The 13,747-nt window shown below is 39.4% G+C and overlaps 3 protein-coding genes across 4 annotated transcripts; 2 read left to right on the top strand and 1 right to left on the bottom strand.

The window, feature by feature from the left end:
* LOC109713881 (eukaryotic translation initiation factor 3 subunit B-like) lies at positions 317-5,581 on the top strand. Of its 2 annotated transcripts, none has more exons than XM_020238158.1 (12): positions 317-472; positions 575-726; positions 903-1,143; positions 1,310-1,456; positions 1,674-1,802; positions 2,628-2,756; positions 2,836-2,919; positions 3,005-3,129; positions 3,228-3,426; positions 3,687-4,219; positions 4,672-4,780; positions 5,038-5,581. In XM_020238158.1, the coding sequence occupies exons 2-12, from the start codon at positions 605-607 to the stop codon at positions 5,380-5,382; spliced, it is 2,163 nt and encodes a 720-aa protein (XP_020093747.1). In that variant the 5' UTR covers positions 317-472; positions 575-604; the 3' UTR covers positions 5,383-5,581. The 2 variants fall into 2 exon arrangements, with proteins under 2 accessions (XP_020093747.1, XP_020093748.1); XM_020238159.1 differs by having other exon boundaries at positions 321-472; positions 578-726.
* LOC109713882 (serine carboxypeptidase 3-like) lies at positions 7,027-9,444 on the bottom strand. The gene is made up of 9 exons (XM_020238160.1): positions 9,342-9,444; positions 9,098-9,266; positions 8,851-8,970; positions 8,581-8,717; positions 8,371-8,528; positions 8,086-8,174; positions 7,737-7,995; positions 7,415-7,548; positions 7,027-7,336 (listed from the first exon to the last, which is right to left on the bottom strand). Exons 2-9 carry the CDS (start codon positions 9,263-9,265, stop codon positions 7,229-7,231), a joined length of 1,173 nt encoding a protein of 390 aa, XP_020093749.1. The 5' UTR covers position 9,266; positions 9,342-9,444; the 3' UTR covers positions 7,027-7,228.
* Positions 11,405-13,425, top strand: LOC109713879 (phosphatidylinositol N-acetylglucosaminyltransferase subunit P-like). Its single transcript, XM_020238155.1, has 4 exons — positions 11,405-11,717; positions 11,829-11,901; positions 12,502-12,620; positions 13,058-13,425. The coding sequence occupies exons 1-4, from the start codon at positions 11,456-11,458 to the stop codon at positions 13,168-13,170; spliced, it is 567 nt and encodes a 188-aa protein (XP_020093744.1). The 5' UTR covers positions 11,405-11,455; the 3' UTR covers positions 13,171-13,425.

Genomic DNA, 13,747 nt, shown 5'->3' with positions numbered 1-13,747 from the left:
TTTAGAGAAAAAAATAGCATGCTACAATCCATTGATGAGATATGTGTTTGGATGGAACAGAACTGCAGTTGGATAAGTATCTTTTCAACATATCATACTACAAGCCGATCCCAAATTTGGTAACTAAATTTGAGTCATCGTTTGGGTTGGGTCGGGCAGTTTCGAACCGAACCCAATGCAACTTGTCGGAAATTACGGTTTTATAGAGCCGTTCTGCTGAACCCAAGTTACAATAAAACCGGACCGAACCGACATATTTGGTTTCTTTTGACCCGGTTCGCTTTTTCCGTGGGTTATGTTCCCGGTCTGGTTCGTTCCCTTCTTTCCTAGGGTTTCTCACGTCGAGTCCCTTCTCTCTTCCCCTTCGATAACGGTGGCCGCCCCTCCCCGAACCTCCCGATCTCACGTTTCGAGCGAGCGCGATCGCGAACCCTAAACCCTGGAAAACTAGGGTTTCTCGGTGACCTGGATGGTTAATCTCTATATCAATCTCTCTCTCCTTGTGCCCTAATTCTCAAATTGCGAGTCTTATAATTTCCTTGCTCGCTTTTTTCGCTCTTTGATTCGTTTTCAGTAGTTAGTATCACCACTGGAGCAATAGAAGATGGCAGAAGTAGTTTCCATGGAGGATATTGAAGCGCAAGCCAAGATCTTTGGGATTGATCTCTCTTCTGTTGATTTGGATTCGATCACAGTTCCTCCTGGCGAAGATTTTGGCATCAAAAGGTATTTTTGGATATTACTAAACCAAACCCTAACCTCATGGCTGATTCATATCTAATTCTTTTTTTCTGTTTCCGCTATAGTCACTAGAAATTGGTTGATATCGCCCTTTTTGGTATATTTTGTGCTATAAACGTAATTATCCAGCGTCCCTAAGTAAAAAAATCGGTTTTTTGCAGCGATGATGAGGAGGTTCTGCAGGAGGAGGACCCACCAGAATACGAAGCGGGATTCGGAAACATAATAGTTGTGGATAATCTCCCTGTAGTCCCTCCGGAGAAATTTGAGAAGCTTGAGGGTGTTGTACGCAAGATCTATAGTCAGATTGGGGTGATTAAAGAAGGGGGGCTATGGATGCCAGTCAACCCAGAAACGAAAAAAACCCTAGGATATTGCTTCATAGAGTATAGCACCCCTCAGGTTATTTACTAGCACCGAATTTGTTCTTTTTATTTCTATTGTGTTAACGATCTGTTGTAGGATCAAAAAAGTTGCCCAGTTTTTGTTGATTCATAAAACTTAAGATTTAATGTGTATTCGATGATATCTACTTGTTTGTTCTTTCCTACGATTGTTGTAACACTAGGAAGCAGAGCTTGCTAGGGAAAAGACTCATGGGTATAAGCTGGACAAATCTCATATATTCGCTGTGAACATGTTTGATGACTTTGAGAAGTATATGAAGGTCCCTGATGAGTGGACTCCTGCCGAAATTACGCCGTACACACCCGGGGTAAGCGTCTATTGTATCCTTTCTTGTGATTGGTTTTGCTTCAGTACCTACATGTATTTTGTTGCTGAATGTTAATCTTGAAATGATCCTTTTGGTAGGATTATTATGTGTGCTCGTACGGTCACCTATTGTTTCTTAAATGGACTATAAATACTTGTTTCCTGGTTCATGTTTAAGATTTGCCGTGTCTCAAAATTTGCTTTATCTTTTATGACAGGAAAATCTACAACAATGGCTAACTGATGAGAAAGCTAGAGATCAGTTTGCCATCCGTGCTGGTACATTTACTGAAGTTTTTTGGAATGATGCCCGGCAGTTGATGCCTGAGCTTGTGTACCATCGTCAGGTAGGTTTTTCTTTTTGTATGGAGGTCCTTTATACCTACCGACTTCTTTCTTATGTAATTATAACTTTTGATCATGTCCACTAAATTCACTAGACTTCACGGTTACCTCTTAATTATGTGTACTATAATTCGATGTGTATCATATTTGGCTGGCTTTTAGCTACTTTCAAGGTTTTTATTGGATCTCAGGGCTGGTGATTTTATGTTTGATTATCATCTTTATCCTTATGGTTGCTTTATAGTTTATATTGTACTATGGTCACATTAGAAGTATGTGGAGTGTGGAGCATCCACATCATGTCATGAAGGTTGCATTTTTTGTATCCCTAGGTTTTTATGTTGGAACAGTAACTAACCAGATGTGCCTGAATTTGTTTTCATGTTTGTTACCTTTTCTGCAGATACGCCTGTTTGCATTCTATTGAAATACTTGATTTGCTGTTGCTTCAAATTTAATTGTATTGCTCTGCAGTTTTGGTTGCTTATATTATCTGCTTTTTGATATTTATCGTACGTAAAACTCAGGCATATCTGATGGACATGATGGACTTAGTATTTGCCTTGTTGAACTTATAGGATAAAGTGCCTTGCTGAACTTATAGGATGAAGCTTTCCAGCCTATTCATGTCTTTGTGGGCTCATTTTCAGATTTCAGAGTGAATTGCATGGCTATATATATTTTTGTAATCATTTTTTTTTCTCAACTAAATCTTATGTATGCATTTCCCTGTCTATTTGGTTATATGTCCTATTTTTCAGTTCTTTTTTTACCATACCTTTGCCACAAAAAAAAAGATTAAGAGTCTTCTCATTTCTTGTTGCCAGTACTGGACTGACAGTTTTGTTCAATGGTCCCCTCTCGGAACATACTTGGCTACAGTCCATCGGCAGGGTGCTGCTGTTTGGGGAGGTGCTACTACATTTAATCGCTTGATGCGTTTTGCCCATCCACAGGTCATCTACTTTTGAAATTTGAATTTTCATAATTCGTTTGTAATTTAATGTACTGTTATTAAAATCTCCTTGTTAACAGGTAAAACTGATTGATTTCTCTCCTGGGGAGAAGTACTTGATCACATATAGTAGCCATGAACCCAGCAATCCCCGTGATACCCACGTAAGCAATTTTGCTCTATTTTTTTTTTCTTTTTTCCTTCTTGGTTTTGTCGGTCACCTCTAATATCTTAATTATTTTAATATAGAGAGTTGTGCTGAACATCTTTGATGTGAGGACTGGAAAAGTTATGCGAGATTTTAAGGGAAATGCGGATGAATTTTTGACCGGTGGAAGCGGAGGTGTTTCTGGTATTTCGTGGCCCATCTTTAGGTGAGACATAAATATGGTTATGATAGATTGTAGCAGAAACTAACTGAATTATTTGGGATCTAAATGCTGGTCATACTATATGTGCTGTAATTTCGTAGGTGGGGCGGTGGAAGAGATGACAAATATTTCGCGAGAATTGGGAAGAACATGATCTCTGTTTATGAAACCGAGACTTTTACTCTTATTGATAAGAAGTCCTTGAAGGTGGAAAATGTTATGGACTTTAGCTGGTCCCCTGCCGACCCTATATTAGCCCTATTTGTTCCTGAATTAGGTGGTGGAAATCAACCTGCCAGGGTAAGTGAAACTTCCAGAAAGTTTGGAACTGGTAATTATTATATAAAATAGGGGCTAGTTGATACAAAATCCCTCTAAAACATCAAAATTTCATGTATAACCTCTCAAAAATTTGATATATCACTGATGTGAACCCTCAAAATGCCATTTTGAAAGGGCATTTTATGAAAATCACTCGTGCATTTTTGGGGGCACTGCTATGGTATGGTAAGTGGCATGTGTTTTATGGTAAATTAAGAGGTTTGCTTCTCCTTAAACAGGTAAGTCTTGTCCAGATCCCGGGCAAAGAGGAACTGAGGCAGAAAAACCTCTTTAGCGTCAGTGATTGCAAGATGTATTGGCAAAGCAATGGAGAGTACCTCGCTGTTAAGGTCGACAGATACACTAAGACAAAGAAGAGCACCTACACAGGCTTTGAGCTTTTCCGCATTAAGGAAAGAGACATCCCAATCGAGGTGCTCGAGCTTGATAATAAGAATGATAAGATTGTTGCCTTTGCATGGGAGCCCAAAGGGCATCGTTTTGCCGTTATTCATGGAGATGGGCCCCGGCCCGATGTAAGCTTCTACTCGATGAAAACAGCTAATAACACAGGACGAGTCTCTAAGCTTACCACTCTCAAGGCTAAGCAAGCTAATGCTCTCTATTGGTCACCTGCTGGCCGGTTCATTGTGCTTGCTGGGCTGAAGGGGTTCAATGGACAATTGGAATTCTACAATGTCGATGAGTTGGAGACAATGGCCACAGGAGAGCATTTTATGGCCACTGACATTGAGTGGGATCCCACTGGAAGGTAGTTTTCTGAGTTATTATCATGAATATTACTCTTGTCGGTTTGCCGTAAACAATACAGTGATTTCTCCAATTATTGATTGTTTTGATATAGACACCTAATTAGTAGTTTTTTATTTAATGATCCTCTTTACTTTTTCTTATTTTGAGCACTTTCATTCATACAAGTAGATTTATACCGAGGAATTGGAAGTAGTACACGTGATAACATTTGACTGCGATTTGAATACTAAAAAGTGCTCTCTGTTCCAATAACAAATCCATTAACACAGACGGATGTTCTTAAATCCCAAAACAGTAAAAGTAAGAGGCTGTTAATAATATTTGAAGTTAAATGCTTTATACCGGAGCAGCTTATAGTTCAGGAGGCGCATGTCATTCTTTTTTCGCCTCAACAATTCTTTAAATATTTAGTGAATCCTAGTATGTGCATTGAACCTTGGTATGCTGTAGGTATCTTGCGACTTCGGTCACTTCAGTCCATGAGATGGAGAATGGTTTCTACATATGGTCCTTCAATGGAAAGCTGCTTTACAGGATACCAAAGGATCACTTCTTTCAGGTACGACCTTCTAGTTTTTACATTCTATACACTATTCCAAAGGCTAACTAAGTGGAAATCCCCTTATAAATATCACTGTTTGCACTTTGCCCTCCTAAAATATCGATTATTGGTACTTGTACATCACCTATTTTTAACTTCCTAAATTTCATTGCTTTCTATTATAATATATATACCTCTGTTCATATGTCAGCCAAGCATATTTCAGAAGATCTCTACACATTGAATATCATTTTCTTTTAACCTTGATGAAACAGTTCCTATGGCGCCCGAGGCCACCGTCCCTCCTGAGCGCGGAGAAAGAGGAGGAGATTTCCCGTAACCTGAGGAAGTACAGCAAGAAGTACGAGGCGGAGGACCAGGACGTGTCCCTTCAGTTGAGCGAGCAGGACAGGAAGAAGAGGAAGATGCTGCAGGAGGAATGGGAAGGGTGGGTGAGCAAGTGGAAGCAGCTGCATGAGGAAGAGAGGGATCTTCGGGTTCAGCTTAGGGACGGAGAGGCGAGCGACGAGGAGGAAGAGTACGAGGCTAAAGAGGTGGAAGTGGAAGAGGTGTTGGACGTTACCGAGGAGGTTGTTGCGTTCGATTTGGATCAAGAGTGAAGCTTCCCTTCGCTGTTGCTCGTGGCAAAGATAGTATAGTCGAACCTGTTTTAACTTGTATGGAAGTTAAATTTTTTTGACTGTTTTATGGTGTTTGAGCTAATTGTTACGCTTATGGACTTTGAGGTGAAAGACAATTTTTTTAAGATTTTTCATCCTTTTGCCTTTATTATTGCGAGACTTTAAATTTGTATGTTTATGTCTTTTGAATCCTACAGGTTTTGTTCTCTTCTTGAGTAATCTCATGGTTCTCTTCTTGTTGTAGAGATCAACTTGCTCTCTGCGCAATGACACAGTCCGTAGGATTCCACGTCTTTAGTACTCTCATCTTGGAATTGATTGTTTGATTTTTTTTTTTTTTCTGATTTTAAGAGGCTGATATCTTATCCTGATCAAGGAGATTGACAATGCGGACCCTAGTGTTTCCGAGATGACTTCAATGTTTTTGTGTACTAGAAATTGGGCTATTAAAGGGCCATATAGAAATCAAAACATTTGTTTGTTCGTTGAAGTAGAATAACGTAGGTGGGTTAGTAGCTTGTAGGAACTTATTTGAAAAATCAGTTGCTTGGCGTGCCAATTGCACAAATTTATCGCATAGATTTGAGAATGTCTTGAGGCTTTATTTCTTTAACTGGCCAGAACCTATAGTTGCTCAGATTATTCATCTTTCAATTCTTTTCAGGTTACATCCGCTCGTTTCTGATCATTTTGAGTACTGAAGACTTGAAAAATATCGACAAACGTAAGATATTGCTAGTCCTGAGACTTGCATAAGCTCATTGACAGCGGCATTATTATTGCCATGCTCGCTCGCTCTAACCGACCGAGCTTTTATATACTAGGAACCGGACGGAGACGATCCCAGATTCTAGTTTCAGGATTCCACCAGTACCATCCGTCCTCCCTTCCTTCGAACTCGCAACCTGTTGAGCACCTCCACTCGTCGATAAACAACTCGAACACGGTAAAGTATTTCCACTCAGGTTCAGCTTTCCAGTTGATTTGCTCGCAGGAGCGCTTGTACACTCCGGCGCATGACGGCGGCACCATATCGCCAGGCTCAGGATGCAATTCAGCACTTTGTCCGTAAGGAAGGCACAGAGGATCCCTGCCACTGCAGAGGATCCACAGGCCAGAGTGGTGGCGTAGGTTTCGCGCTGTGAACTTCGTTGCCCTGCTGCCTTCGCTCAGTATCAACACTGTAAGGATCAAGGCAACGGCGGCGTGGAGTAGGCTGCGGAATCGAATGCGCATTTCAATCATTTTTCTATCCTTGTCTTTTTTGTTCGAAAATTCAAAGGTAAGAAATGCTGCATAGTATGTAATGCATAAGAGGGCATATAAGTAGGGAGTTTTCATCTTTTACGAACGATTCAGTTGCTCTTGAAAACAATTAATTGCCTCTACAGATACATTAAATTGTTATAACGTTATTTCATAGCTTACAATGAAAACTTCCTTTAGCAAATGCTGACTCAAGCTTACAGTTAATTTTTATGATATTACTTTATCGTCTTGCAAGTGTAAACGCCCTTTCGTTACTATCAAAAGTTAAAAAAGAAAAAAAATGTAACTGCTGAGATTGCACTGTATTTTTTTGTGGCTGTAATTGACACTTAGTTCATTATTGTTCTTCTTATATGCACATTTTCACAGTATGTTGTTCTTTATCAATGTATTGGCAACATTAGAAACAGAGTTTGCTTCCCCTGCTGTTCTATTGTTCTAATAGATGACTAATCTAAATAGTTACATAAATTAGCTCCACAGTTAGTATTAGTGGTTAAACAATGCTACATTTTCTTTCTCTTGACTACGGAGACTTATTTATTCTAGAGTAACATCAATTGTTTGAAGGGATCTCATTAAGCTTTCCTTGCGTCCACCGCTTCAACATCTCAAGTGCAGCTTTTGGCTGATCCAGAGGAACCATATGTCCGGCTCGGTGAACCTGTTGCGCAAACATGCTTAGTTAAAATCCCAATTTAGAATAACAACTCAACGGATGTAAAGATCTAACTATTTGCACCTTCAAGAAACTGAGAGCTCCATGGCTTTGTAAGACTCCCTTTTTTTCCCCATCCACCATGAACGGAATCTTGGTTGATGAGACAAAATCTTTCTGACCTGACCATTTCATGGATCGAACCCATCTCGAATTTCCTGCGGGCAATGGCCAGCGAATGTAACATGGAAGAACACAAGAGAAAGATACAAGTACAGGTTTTCAGATGTATTCTGATCGTTAAGGAAATAAGATTCATGCTTGATTGAAATACCATTTTCTAGTCGCTAAGTTGTTAGAAAAATGATTAGTTTACTGATTGCAGAGCCAGTATATTCTTGCTTACCAAGCCAATTGCATATAAGATCATACTCCCCAGCATACACCAGCAGCTTGATTCCGTCCTCAAGAAGTGCAGGTATACCCACTTCATAGTTCATCATCCAATCATCTTCCAGTGCTTCATACACAGAATCACTACATAATTCAAATTCCCTATTTTCAACTCCTAAAATTGATTTAACGGACTTCAAATTGAGAAACTTTTCTATATTCGAAAAGTTATAGCAAAGACTCCCGAGACATTCCTTTCTGATATCATAGTACTGCAGAACAACAACACAGTTAGCATAAAATGAGAATCAAAAGTGAAATCCAATGTGACAACAGAGAAATTGATCATATTTTCCACATACATTTATGTTTCCGGCGATATCCAAGATTGAATGAAAAATAGAATAGCATTTGAATCGTGCAGAACTGCAAGTTGAAGGATCTGTTGGCCCTGCAATATCAAAGCCATATTGGCGGGAGTGATATTGAATCTACATTAACAAAAAAGAAGGCATGATTGTACATGTTATTGAACAAGTTGGCATGCATTTGCTTAGAACACCTTCATTTCCGTAGTACATAATTGGAGCACATTAAAAAATAAAAAGTAGAATCTGAAAATGCAACAGAAAAGTCATAAACAGTACCACAAGATTTGAGGAGAGATTGGCATGGTGGGTAGAGCTTGTTTATTCTTTTGTAATCAGATTTACCAATTAATCTCATATCCAATGCATAGTCTGGATATGCTTGGTATTGAATTGCTGGTTCTGTGAGTCCATTCCCGATAGCAAAACCCTGCAAAACCAAAGAATATATGAAGATCAAACTAACAGGAAGATCGGTTTTGAGAGTAGTTTATGCGAGTGCCCTCGCTGTTTCTGTTTCCTCGGTGAAGACGACTCGCAAAAGCAGGAATGTAGTGCCCAGCATACGATTCTCCGGTAATGTAGAAATCATTGTTCACATATTCCGAGTGTTCTGAAAAGAAGGCCTGAATGTAGGGGGAGACAAAAAGAAAGAATATGACACTCACATCTGGTGGTTAAATACAAAAAAAACCAAAGATGTCATAACTGCGCAAAGATTAAAAAAGAAAAGATACAGTTCAACATAATACACATTACCTGCAGAAAATCATACAGGTCGTTACTGATCCCCTTTTCATTGTAGCGAATGTCGCGGTCATCTGAAGAGTAGCTGAAGCCGGTTCCTGTTGGCTGGTCGACGAACATGATATTCGATGCCTGTATGCACGCGAAGAACGGTTCATTCCAAAAGAAATATTCGATTTGTTAAGTGGTATTAGTGATTTAAAGTTTCAATTAGCTAGCTTAATTTTAATGCTCACTACTAATAAGCAACTTGGTATACCTGGTCCCAACCATACTGATTCCAAATGAGAGACATGTTGTCTGATATCTTGAAGGGCCCGTTCTCATAAAACAGAGCCAGTGAACTGCTGCAGCCGGGGCCTCCGCTTAACCATAGCACAACAGGATCATTCCTGCTGCCGCGGGATTCGAAAAAGAAATAGAACATCCTACATCAAACCAAATTCACTCAGGCTTAGTCGGAACATACGAATCGAAAGCTTTGATCGGACATCTAGATTAACCTGGCATCATGAGTGTGGCGCAGGTGGTAATAACCGGCATGGTGGCCGAGGTCCGATGCGGAGACCCCAGTACCGCAGAGGGAAGGGAATGCGAAGCTCCTCTCCACCAGCCGCTTCTCGGCGGTGGCGGTGGAGGCAGACACGTTGTTCGGGTGTTGAACAGAGGCAAAGAGGAGGAGGAGAGAGAGAGGGAGGAGGAGGGAGAGGCTCTTCATAGCTTCTTCTGTAGAATGAGAATGCAAAGGAATGGTATATATGTAAGCAGTACTGATGGAGAAGGGTAGGAGGGGATCATATTTACAGGTGGTGGGAGATATTTTACACTAAGAAACCTTCATTATTCTCTGGTTTTAATGAGTAGATATAGACATTCTCCTCCTTGCCAACTAGTTCTCCATTCCTGTACCAAACCAATCACATTGGCATGCATGTAAGATAATACCGATAATACTATATATATATATGTAGAAAGAGAGAGATAGAATATGATATCCTCAAACCCTGAGATTTTCTATCAATGGAAAGAAGATCAAACTATGGCATGACAATGCATTTGGAACAAATTTGGAAAAAAATTGTGCCATTAAAACAAAACAAGCAAACATCAACCTTTAAGTACATTCACCAGCATCTTGTTTTCTTTGGATAACTGAATAAAGCAGCATCAAACTACCATAAGTCTCATAGGGCTAATAATTAGTTCCGATGCATGAAATGAGCGGAACACCACAACTTTTGAATGGCAACGTTCTCCTCCTCTCCCGTTACATCTCATCATGCAAAAAATTTCTTCTATGCACCGTTTAATCTTGTTTTTTATCAAAAGGCGAAGCATATTTTAGTTTCCGGTTGGAGGGTTGAGAGTTAGGATACACCCAGCATTTCGATGAACGGTCATATTGTGGTGTGCAAGGACTTCATTCACACAGAGTTTGCAGAAAATTAATCTGTGCTTAAGTAAAGAAGCTACCTCTATTCTACATGTGTATAAACTAGTCATTGACACCCAATTCTATTGCATGAACAATGATTATTATTATCTTTTCTTTTCTTTTCTTTTTTTTTGATTAAATAGGGTTATATATACCCTATTTGCGAAGTCGATTATTACTATCACTAGCTATGTCCAGTAAGAATGGATATTCATTAACTTATTAATGCATAGGTATGTATAGGGGTCACTGTCACTAGTTCTCAATACCTGCACCTCACCCTAACAAGAAATGTTGGATCAAACCAATCACATGGGACTGGAAGTGAATAGTAACCTATGAAAATCTCAGGGTTTAATGAAGATATTTGGAGAGAGAGAGAGAGAGAGAGAGAGAGAGAGAGAGAGAGAGAGAGAGAGAGAGGTGGTGGTTGTGGGAATTTGAGGGATGATCGCATTAGAATGGAAATCGGAAAAGAATAGTGAACCTACATTCTAATTAAGGTTCTGCGCTTACATTAGAGATCGTCGTAGCGAAACGCATAAAATTAACTGTTGATTTGCTGTAGGTGGATTGGAGAATAAGGATGGCCACTTCGTGATCTTTTTGGGTAGTGAGTTAAGACTTAAAAAACCTACAATTCGTCTTTTGCCGATTGAGAATATGTAGAGCCACTATATTATTAGAAGTATAGAGAATTTGTACTTTCGATTTTTTGACACTTGAATAAAAAATTATACAATTGGAATAATTGCAGTCCCCTCTAGGATTGAGTGGATTTTATAAAGTAATAATAATATTAATCCAAAAGTTAGAAATAATCAAAAAAATTAATGTAAAGACTAAAAAATTAAAAGTACTAGATCTTCTATATTTATGATAGTATAATAGCTCTACTATATATTAAGATTTGCTTGCTACTCAGCGTAGTGCCGCGCGGTCGGCACGTGACCAGCATACCCTGTGATCATTTTTTTATTTTATGTTTAGGAAATGGGCCTCGGAAGGTTCAAAACGGGCCTAGACCCATTCTAAAATCCTCGTCTTCATATAGGGCCGAATTGGACCGGGCTCGAGTTGCTGGATCGGGTGTCATGGGTTAATCCGAACCCTCACCGGAATAGGATTAGAGGAAAAACTCCAGTAACTACGGGAATAGCGATTCTTCTTCGTCGTCGGAGAATGGAGAAGTCGATGGAGGAGGGGCCTTCGTCCCCGACTTCGCTGGTGGTGAGTAGCCCTAGGAGGACGATGAGCCTCCTACGGGAGAGGAGGGCGAGGGTCGCCTCCTCCTCTGCCTCGACCTCCGCCGCCATTGCCGAGCTCCAGGAGAAGGGGCTAGAGGAGACGAAGATGAGGGGTGCCGCGTTCGCCGCTGAGCATGGGCCGAAGCCCTCCGAGGTCTACGGCTTCGTCGGCTCCATCACCACCGTGATCGCCACCGGTTTCGTACTCTCTTTGAACCGATCACGATCTCTTTGGGTATCTGTGTTCGAATCCAGGGTTTTGGATCAATATTGAGCGTTTATTGGGTGATTTCTCTTGTTTGGTGCAGTGATCTTCTTGGTGTGGGCGTATATACCCGAGCGGTGGTTGCATTCCTTAGGAATCACTTATTATCCTAGCAAGTTAAGCGTTCGATCTTTCTCTTTCCCTCTTGATGCTTGTTGTAGGTTGCTATTGATTTCTTACAGGTGTTTGGGTTCTTAGTTCCTGCCATGTGGTGCTAAATTATGATAGAAATTAACTAGTTTTGTTATTCAGTGAATCGAATTTATTAGGATTTTGAGTTGAAATCTGTTGTTTAGGATGAAGCGTGATTAGATCAAATTCCATTGTTTACTTTTCTGTTTTCCCCTTGGTCATGTTTACATTTGATAATGTTTAGAGAGTATATAATTTGGCCAATCGGGCCTCAAATTATCCTAATTACTTATGCTTATTGAAATCCGCCAAACCATAAAAAAAACCTCTACATGAATTAATAGGTATCCAAACAAGGGAATTAAGGAAAGTGAATTCAAATTTCATAAAATTCTACAATTTGGTTGTTGTCGAACAGGGTCAGAGTTTGTAGTATCAATTTATTGTCATTAAGACGTCTAAATTCACCGTGCTGTAAAAACCTGAAAAGGTGGTTTTATTTCCATATATTTATTTGAATAGGTGTCCCTTGATTGTCTTATGTTTGTTTTCTTTTTAGTCAAATAATTTTAATTTACTGACAGGTATTGGGCGTTGGCAGTTCCATCCTTCGTTATTGTAGCAGTCGTTTTAGGGCTGATCTTTTATTTGGGCTTAAACTTTATGCTGACGCCGCCTCCAAATTCCTTCAACACAATGTTTGGTGAGATTTAATTCTTTTTCTTCTTAATTTGTAAATGTAACTTCCAAGATAGTTGATACCAAATGTAAAACTCATTTGTATCTTGGATTAAAATCTTTTGAGCAAATAGTGGATGGTGCTTAAGGATTAAGCTGATATGAAAGGTCGGATGCTTTTGAGGTTGCGGTAGCAAATTTTTACACATTCCAAATGAGTTTTTTGCCGGAAGACATAGTTCAGACATTCACTGCTCAGAATTCTGAGTTCATGTTCTATATAAATGATATAACTTTTGAACTAAGATTTGATGTTAAACATTGCCTGGAGCTCGGAGCAATTCTAAGGAGGCTATTTGTTACTTCCTAAGAATATAGAGTACTGTTACAAGCTTATGCACTCATTTAGGTTCATTTGGCAACAACGATTCATTTTTCTTTTCCTGTTTACTTTTTTCTCAGATGATTACAGCCGCGAACGCTCAATGGTCATGCTCGCAGAAGGATTGGAGAAACCTATCGAGCCCATTTCCGACATCGGCATTGATCAGATAAACAATCGCATGTTTGGATAGCACAATAGCTCGCAAAGGCTTAGGAAACTCTTAAGAGTTGTCTTCAGTTTGTTTGCCTTAAATGATCGTTTTAATTTTATTCAATTATTATTGCTTTTCAGCCTCATCTGTTGTTGTCTTTAGGAACTAAAATTGCTGCACAAATGCATGAATAGATTTTGAGTAAATTGCATTAGACATCCTTCGACTGTACACAGAATTGTAGTTTCTTCTCTAAATTTCAATTTATCATGATTAACTGTTTGAATTTTTCCACGAGCTTTTGTGAGTAAAATAGGGGTTCTGATGCGGCATTACCTACTATATCTGCTCGTTCGAATGTCACTCTACGTTCTAATTAATTTCAGAAAGTTGATTGTCCAGTTCGACGGTGTTGTTATATGTTCTTTAGGCTTGAGCTGTTAATTGTCTGAATAATTCTCTAGCACTGTTTCTTTGCCTTCTATTTACTCCGTCCGCCTTATATTTACTGATTTCTTCATCATCAGTTTAGCTTGAATTGACATAGATTGCGGATTCAAACTTCTTACAAAATCACCTTGAGTTGGGAATGATTCACTAAAATGGATATTGTTTT

Source organism: Ananas comosus, linkage group 8, assembly GCF_001540865.1.
Source record: "Ananas comosus cultivar F153 linkage group 8, ASM154086v1, whole genome shotgun sequence".
In the NCBI taxonomy this organism is placed as follows: Eukaryota; Viridiplantae; Streptophyta; class Magnoliopsida; order Poales; family Bromeliaceae; genus Ananas; species Ananas comosus.
This window is presented reverse-complemented; position numbering and strand designations above follow the sequence as displayed.